The 9,008-nt window shown below is 38.1% G+C and overlaps 1 protein-coding gene across 3 annotated transcripts in view; it reads left to right on the forward strand.

The window, feature by feature from the left end:
* The first annotated feature begins 377 nt into the window (after positions 1-377).
* The window catches only part of REPS1 (RALBP1 associated Eps domain containing 1), a 67,919-nt gene continuing 59,288 nt past the window's right edge, over positions 378-9,008 (forward strand). For all 3 annotated transcript variants that reach the window (XM_006884943.1, XM_006884944.1, XM_006884945.1), the window contains exons 1-5: positions 378-386; positions 2,355-2,478; positions 3,442-4,080; positions 6,810-6,873; positions 8,854-9,003. In XM_006884943.1, the coding sequence (XP_006885005.1) occupies positions 2,358-2,478; positions 3,442-4,080; positions 6,810-6,873; positions 8,854-9,003 (974 nt within the window). In that variant the 5' untranslated portion in view covers positions 378-386; positions 2,355-2,357. The remainder of the gene's footprint in view (positions 387-2,354; positions 2,479-3,441; positions 4,081-6,809; positions 6,874-8,853; positions 9,004-9,008) is intronic.

Below are 9,008 nucleotides of genomic sequence, written 5' to 3' on the forward strand. Positions count from 1 at the left end.
ATATATAATATATATATATTTTTTTTTTAATTCAGCAACAAAAAGACAACTCAATTAAACAATTGGCCAAGAACTCCAATTTTACCTAATGATATATACAAGTGAGCAGCAAGCATGTAAAAAGATTCCCAACCTCGTCGGTCATTACCATTGCCTTTGAGTTGATTCCACAGAAACCCTACATCAGGTTGGAAGGAGACTGTCCCTCTTTCTTCCTTGGAGTGGTTATTAGATTAAAACAGGTAACCTTCTGGTGGTGGTGGTTGTTGATTGCCTTCAAACTGAGCGTGACTCATAATGACCCTGTGAACAAGACTTGAAGCCCCTCTACAGCTATTGACATTTATAAAAATTCGTAGAGTTCTCAGAGGAATGTTATTTTGGAAGTGGATTCCACTCCTGCTTACAAACCTGTCATAATATGTTATTGCTTTTATATGCCATTGAGTCGCCTGCGATGTATAGTGACCATATGTACAGCAGCTCTGAACCCTCCTCTGTCCTGAGTCAGTCTCACTATTCTGATACCTTCTAGTTAACAGCCCAGTATATTATGCACTTTCAAGGGCTGCGTTATTAGTTATTCTCTCCCTCATTGTCATAGAGATGGAACTCACAGCTGATCACCCAGCAAGCTTTCCAAAAGCTTGATATCTGCACTAGGAGATTGCACCCCATGCTTCCACAGGGTGGCTGGTGGATTTGAATCACCAAGAGGTGCCACCTGTGGGTTAGGAGGGCAGCTCCCTGCAGACCGCAATTCCCTCATTAAGTCATAGTCCTTGCTGCGACCCTTAGCTAACCCTCCAGAGGGTTTTCAGAGGAAACAAATCACACAGGAGGAGATTGTCCATCTTTCTCCCAGGGAGCAGGAGGCAAATTCAAACTGCATGCTTTTGGGATTGCAGTGCAGCTTCTTACCACTAGGTCACCAGAGCTACCTCATTAAGTCATTAGGGAAACACACATCAAAACCTTTATTGGCATTTGATAACAATGACAAAAGGATAACCGTGATTTTAAAAAAAAGTAAAGACAAATGTTGGCAAAAATTAATGGAAAAATTAGAACTCTTACCCATTACTGGTTGTTGTACGATGCTGTGGAGTCAAGTATGACCCATAGCAACTCTGAACAGCAGATCTGAACTCTGCCCTGTACCATCCTCACAATCTCCGACACACTTGAGCCCATCATTGCAGTCATTGTCTCAGTCCATCTCATTGAGGGTCTTCCTCTCATTGACTGACCCTCCACCTTTTCCAAGGAATACCTTCTTCTAGCAACATGCCATTGCTACTGGAATGTAAAATAGTGCAGCTTCTATGGAAAAGTTTGGTAATTCCTCAAAATGTTAAACACAAAATTAAATACAAGTGTATGTATATAAGCATGTATTTTATGTACAATATACATATAATAGAACATCATGAAAAAATGGAAGTCATATGAGGTATAATTTTAATGAACCTTGAAAACATTATGTTGGGTGAAATAAATCCATTCTAAGGATAAACATTATGTGTTCCCAGTTACATGAAATGAGTAGACTATCCATATATGCAGAAATAAAAATCCTTTTGTGTTACAAGGAGGAGGAGGAAATCATTGTTCAGATAGCACTATGTTTCTGTTACACAGTGATGGAAAACTTTGGTTACACAACATGATGAACATAATGTCACTGAATTGTGCGCCAGGGTTTTTGAACTGATTCATTATGCTTCTGTTCTCTGCTGAAATTTTGTGTCTCCACCCCAAATACTCTGAATCAGAATCTATATTTTTTTAAAATGTTGAAATGACAAATGTTACATATTTACCACAGTAAAAGGGAACCAAAGCAATTTTTCTAGGAGAATAAAATACCACATGATTTTGATAGCTAGAGGAACAATAACCTTACTGTGAACCTTCTGTGGCTTAATTTTAACAAAATGTGGATTCTAATTCAATATATCAAATGGAAATACTATAAGCAGAGGGTCAAACTGGAGTGAATCAGTTCAAAGCCCTTAGTTGGACACTAAAAAAAAAAGTTAAAATAGAAGGGAAGGGGGGTGTATGTGTGTTTATTTATTTACATAACCATAGTAAAAGGAAAGACAGACAGTGCTTTTAGTAGAGTAAAATAGCATATCACATGAATTTGGTGATTAGGACAATAATCTTATTTATAAACTAGTGTCTTAACTTTTAAGCATAAATTAGAAAATTAAGGAATTTGGTTCTCATTGAGAGTTAATAGAGATATCAAAATGTATTTTGAAAAAAATCACAGAAGTTTAATAGCTGCTTATTTGGGTGGAGAAATTTTGTCCTAAATCCTAATATTAACTTGTGTTCTTTTGTAGATTATGGAGCTCTGTGGTGCAACAAGACTTGGTTATTTTGGAAGAAGTCAGTTCTATATTGCTTTGAAACTTGTAGCTGTTGCCCAGTCTGGTTTCCCATTAAGAGTGGAAAGTATCAATACAGGTAAATAAGAAATGTGTCAGAAGTGGAAATAAAAATTCTAGTCAGAAATGACATTTAGTAGAACTCTTGAACTTTTCTCAGGAGAAAAGTTGTCTTCAGTCTGATAGTGATGTTTGTGATCTTGAGTGAAGTGTAGTGATTTTGTTACTCTTCTTCCATGTATTTTCACTATTTATACTTTTCACTTGTATTTCAAAAATATATATAAAGCTCTTCACAGAATATATCCATTTCATACATATTTGATAGTATAAGTACTGTTCACATGTTGATTTCTTAGAATTAATTTACTAAGAATTACAATGTATGATTTCTTTGTATTATAAGAAAATAAAAAACCTTATATTTTGTATTTTTTGTTTGGAAATGATGGAAGACTCCATTTGGATTATCTTATTATCATGCCAGTAATCTGTGCTTTTTTATAGCTGTGGGTGTTCTTTGTTTTGGGGTGTTTTTTTTCCAAACCACATTAGTTTTCTTACTGCACACATTATTTATGTGGGCACTTTATATGCAAAAATTCAGTTGTTGTTACGTGCTGGCAAGTTAAGCACCATTCATAGCAACCTGATGAACAGCAAATCTAAACTTTGCCTATCCACCAAGTGACCTTTGGTGGACTAATGGTAAGGATTGGCAGACCTGGATCCAAATCTTGTGGGTTACTGCCAGTGTTGATCTGGTTATAATAGAAATACCAAGTAGTAAGCATGGACTTCCTACGGACTTGGAGTGGACATTACTGTTACCATTTCCTTCTAGGGAGAGGGAAATCCTAAGGGACTTTAAAAAGTAAATGATAGTCTAAGTTTTTTTAGTGACAGTTTCTGTCTCTTTCATATTGCTTTTGGCAAAGATTACTTCTGAAATCTTGATAACCTCTTAGGGGGTGTGTGTGTGTGTGTGTGTGTGTGTGTCTTTTTCCAATTTTAAAGTAACACCTACTTATGTGCTTAACAGTGAAGGACCTTCCTCTGCCAAGATTTGTAGCTTCAAAAAATGAACAAGAGTCTCGCCATGCAGCCTCATATTCTTCAGATTCTGAAAACCAAGGGTCTTACTCCGGTGTAATTCCTCCACCACCCGGCAGAGGACAAGTGAAAAAGGGATCTGTGAGCCATGATGCTGTCCAGCCTCGCACATCTTCAGATCAGCAGGAACCTGCTTCCCCAGTAGTGTCACCTCAGCAGTCCCCGCCAGCTTCCCCGCATACGTGGAGGAAACACAACCGACATCCCAGCGGGGGGAATAGTGAGAGGCCTCTCGCAGGACCAGGGCCATTTTGGTCACCATTTGGTGAAGCACAATCAGGTTCTTCTGCTGGTGATGCAGTGTGGTCGGGTCACTCTCCACCTCCACTTCAAGAAAACTGGGTCAGTTTTGCAGATACTCCACCAGCCAGTACTCTTTTAGCCATGCATCCTGCTTCTGTCCAGGACCAGACAACAGTACAAACTGTAGCATCAGCTACAACTGCCAATGAAATTCGTAGGCAATCCAGTAGTTATGATGATCCCTGGAAAATAACAGATGAACAAAGACAGTATTATGTAAATCAGTTTAAAACCATTCAACCTGATCTGAATGGATTTATTACAGGTGAGTTGTTGAAAACAGAGGTTCTTTTAGATGTGACAAGACAACATCTCATCGCCATGCAGCCTCATATTCTTCAGATTCTGAAAACCAAGGGTCTTACTCCGGTGTAATTCCTCCACCACCCGGCAGAGGACAAGTGAAAAAGGGATCTGTGAGCCATGATGCTGTCCAGCCTCGCACATCTTCAGATCAGCAGGAACCTGCTTCCCCAGTAGTGTCACCTCAGCAGTCCCCGCCAGCTTCCCCGCATACGTGGAGGAAACACAACCGACATCCCAGCGGGGGGAATAGTGAGAGGCCTCTTGCAGGACCAGGGCCATTTTGGTCACCATTTGGTGAAGCACAATCAGGTATTTAGATGTTCTTTGAAAGTTAAGTAACTTGGGATTGTAAATTGATTGGTGATTTTTCTTTAACAGTTATTTCCAGTACAATTATCAGTTGTTAGTTAAATGCCTGAAGAGTAGCAAAAGTCGAAGGTGAAAATTTGTCACACACGTCTCACTTTTAAAAGTGGTAATTACGTTTATGAGAGCTGTCTCTGAAGAGCTCTGGTGTCATAGTCCATAAAGTGGTGTGCTGCTGACCCAAAAGCTGCACCTTCCCAGGAGTCGAATTCCTTAGCCACCTTCTCTGCAGAAAGGCGGACAGTCTCCTCCCATGTGATTTATAACTTTGGAAACCCACTGGAGGTCAGCTCTGAGTGAGTTCCAGCTCGTGGGCAGTGTTACCTATGATGAGATGGAGAGCCCTTTATGATGCAGCAGTTAAGTGCTCAGCTGCTGACCAAAAGGTTGGCAGTTTGAATTCTTACATGGTAGCCAACAGAAAAAAGAACTGCTATAACTCACATCAGAGAAAACATTATGGGACAGTTCTCCTCCGTCACAAGGGCTTCTTCCTGTGGCTCAGAATCAGTTCAGCCACACACGGTAACAATAGCATGATTTTAGAGAAAAATTTATGAGTATTTGATCCCCTGAAGGGAAAATTGTTAATCATCCCACTGGTCATGGGTATAAGTTGCATTAGTTTAGTTATTGACAAGGAAGGGAATAGGATTAAAAAGACTTAAGTGATTAGTGTTCATTTTTTAATTGAACAGAAAAGATTTCACTTGCAGTTAATCGAATTTATTCAGAATTAGATTTTGAAAGAAAACTTTTATGTGTGTATCTTGTTACAGTTGAGTTGTGCAGGTTTTTCCCCAGGTAAATACAGAGTTACCATTTTAAGTAAATACTTGGAAACGGGTTTTTTCCCTTCAAAAATGAGAACATACTTCTGTGTTTTGTTTTGAGGTTCTTCTGCTGGTGATGCAGTGTGGTCGGGTCACTCTCCACCTCCACTTCAAGAAAACTGGGTCAGTTTTGCAGATACTCCACCAACCAGTACTCTTTTAGCCATGCATCCTGCTTCTGTCCAGGTGTGACATTTTATTGGTATTGCATTTTTATTTGCTTCATTCAAGGTATTGTTGTAGTCATTGTTTTTATATTTTGCTGTTGCCGTTTTGTAAATGCAGTTTCATTTTTTTATAAAGAATGTAAGTCTCTGTGCCTTTTCTTACTGTTGGAATGCTTCACTAAGTGTTTAACTGACTTGGTCTCTAAGTTTTGAAAGATTTTGCATCTAGAGATGTATTTGCTTGGCTTTTTTAGCACATTTTTCATAGCTTTCTGTTGCTTACATAATTGCTACCATCTCTATACATTTATATATCCCTGTGCAAAAAAAAACACCAAAAAAAACCAACCCACATCTAATGAGTAACTCTATTATAAGAAGTGTGTAGCTTGCTGATGAGTTTGTCAAGACTTCTTATCTTATATTGTAAGCATCCGCAAAGAAGTAAGTTTTACTTTCCTAGATATTGACCTTGGTCCATAATCATTTACAAAGATGCTATACTGAGGAAAAAATGTTTCATTACAGGACCAGACAACAGTACGAACTGTAGCATCAGCTACAACTGCCAATGAAATTCGTAGGCAATCCAGTAGTTATGATGATCCCTGGAAAATAACAGATGAACAAAGACAGTATTATGTAAATCAGTTTAAAACCATTCAACCTGATCTAAATGGATTTATTCCAGGTGAGTTGTTGAAAACAGAGGTTCTTTTAGATGTGACAAGACAACATCTCAGTTTCATAATCTCGAAAACATTTTCTTGATCATGCATATATAATTACTGAGGATAATTCATTCTCAGATCCTTTATCTAAAAAGAATTTATAATCCCTGGGGACCAAAACCACAATGTATACATGTATTAACACAGAAAACAAATAAGCCAGACCTACTGCTCTTGAGTCGGCACTGACTCCCGGCCACGCTCCACCAGGGGTCCAAGAGTGATCGCTGACTCACAGCCACTCTCTATCAGGGGTCCCAGGCCTTGATCGCTGACTCACGGCCACTCTCCACCAGTGGTCCAAGTGTGATCACTGACTCACGGCCAGTCTCCACCAGTGGTCCAAGTGTGATCGCTGACTCACAGCCACTCTCCACCAGGGGTCTCAGGCCATGGGTCTCAACAAGAGTGTGTCACTTCATCTTTCTCCTGTGTAGCAGCTCGCACAATCAAACAAACCTTTCAGTTAGTGTCCCACCCCTTAACCTCACATCACTATGGGCTCCTTGTCTCATACTTCACATTTTTTGTGTGTGTTCTTCACTCTGTAAGTTCACCGTGACATTAAACATAACTGTTTTAATATTTCAGGATCTGCAGCTAAAGAGTTTTTTACAAAATCAAAACTTCCTATTCTTGAACTTTCTCATATTTGGTAAGTCTGTGGTATCTCATTTCATGGGAAATATGGGTTGTTTCAAAGGTATTATTCTTCAGGTGGATTTTGGAAGCCTATAAAATAAACTAATACATTCTTGAAGAGTATTCTCAGAGAATTCTTAAGTAATCACCTCTCACTCACTGTAGAAAAGAAGTGTGATACTAGTATAGTAGTTCTTAAAAAAGAACCATTTAAGTGTCATGAAGTTGTATCAGCTATTTTTTGGGGGGGGTTATGGGGGTTTTTTGTGTTTGTTTTTTTTTTAAGGTCTCTCCCATAGTCACAGTAATGAGGTTTATTAGAGAAATTAACAGGCAGCAGGACATAATCCCTCAGACCAGACTGCTGCTCAGCTATGGTCATGAACCCCTTGACCTTCAGCCTTATGCGTTAGGTCAGTGTTATCAAAGTTCCCACAGGCCTGCTACTTAAAGGCATCTTCCCTCAGTCCTCTAGCAAGCTTGGTGAAGGCCTCTGGCTTTGGCTTCATGGAGCAGTAGTCCCACGTCAGCTCTGATTAGATGGCTTTCTGGTTCTTTGCTGGGGCTGCTGTTTTTTATTTTTTTTCTTTTTTATTAGTTTGCTTACAAAGCTCATACACATTGAGCTTCACACTGTTCTTCATTCATACTGTGTTCTGTAGAATAGTTCTCATGCATCTTGTTTTATAGAATTAATCACCATTGGACCTTTCCCGTCATCATCATTACCCTGCTTTTCACCCAGATCCTTCCCTTTTCCTTCACCCCTCTCCCTCCACCCACAAACTGTATAACCCTGTGGTTTCAGTCTTCTCCCCCTTAGATTCTCATACATGTTTTTACTAGTTATCCTTCTAATTTTACAATAATAGCTTTATCCAGTATTTGTCCTTATGAGACTGAGTTAGTTCACTCAGCATAATGCTCTCCAGTTTCTCCTGTTAATGTAGTATTTTTTTGAAACTGTTGCTCCTGAGTTCAGATATTTCTTGTTGCTACTTTTTATGGTACCAAACTGCATGAAATAAGCTAGTTTTTCCATGAATGGTTATTTATTTCTCTCTCTCTTTTTTTTTTAACATATTAAGTTCTGTTTCAAGCCACAACTTTAGTGCTTGTTTTAAACACAAACTGAGTTAAAGATGTTCTAGTGTATCTGGAAGTATTTAATTTTTTTTTTATACATAGAAAGGTACACTCTATACAAACTCTTGACTAACGTTAGATACGAATAACATTAGATGCTTTACTGTTCTGGCTTATATACACTTTTGACTTGAGGATAGACTTAGAAACGGAATTTGTTTATAATCTGGGGGTTGCTTTTACTCCAGATTATCTTTGTTAGCAGGTTTTAAGAACATGCAGTATTATAGCAGGAGATAGAAGATAAAACCTACAACTGGAAAATAAAAAAAGTAGCTGTTTAACACACAGTCTGTCAAATAGAGATGTCTCTGAGCCTGGGGCATAAGAAGTACAGCAGGGAAAGACTACTATGCTTTTGGAATCAAGCCTTGTAGTTCTTTCTTTAACACTTTAAAATGCACATCTGAGCACTAAAAAATTTCATAACAAAAAATATTGTTTTTTAAAATGTCAGGGACTAACTGCCTAGTCTAAATTTATGTTCTGTTACTAAAAGTACACACATAAGAAAGATTATTTTTTTATCTTTATCAGCTCTGTTGACCTTTTATAATAAGAATTTGCAGACATACAGAAAAGTTTAAAGGAAACACATGAGCACATATCCTTATGGTTACTTCCTAGATTCTGCAGTTAATATATTTATAGATAATTTATGTAAATAATATGCATGTATTTAGCTACATATTTTTACACCTATGCCTATTGTTAATTTTTTTTTTTTTTTACATGGAGAACTTGGGGAAATTTTTTCTGAGAAACTATTTCTCTCTTTATTACCCCCTGAGAAAGAAAGGGATTCATATAGAAATTGGATCATATTCATAATAAATTTGTCTTCTAGGGAACTTTCAGACTTTGATAAAGACGGTGCATTGACACTGGATGAATTCTGTGCTGCTTTTCATCTGGTAGTTGCTAGGAAGAATGGCTATGACTTACCTGAAAAACTTCCTGAAAGCTTAATGCCTAAACTAATTGATTTGGAAGATTCAGCAG

This window comes from Elephantulus edwardii, unplaced genomic scaffold, assembly GCF_000299155.1.
Source record: "Elephantulus edwardii isolate Elephantulus edwardi_28Jun2011 unplaced genomic scaffold, EleEdw1.0 scaffold00039, whole genome shotgun sequence".
NCBI classification, from domain to species: Eukaryota; Metazoa; Chordata; class Mammalia; order Macroscelidea; family Macroscelididae; genus Elephantulus; species Elephantulus edwardii.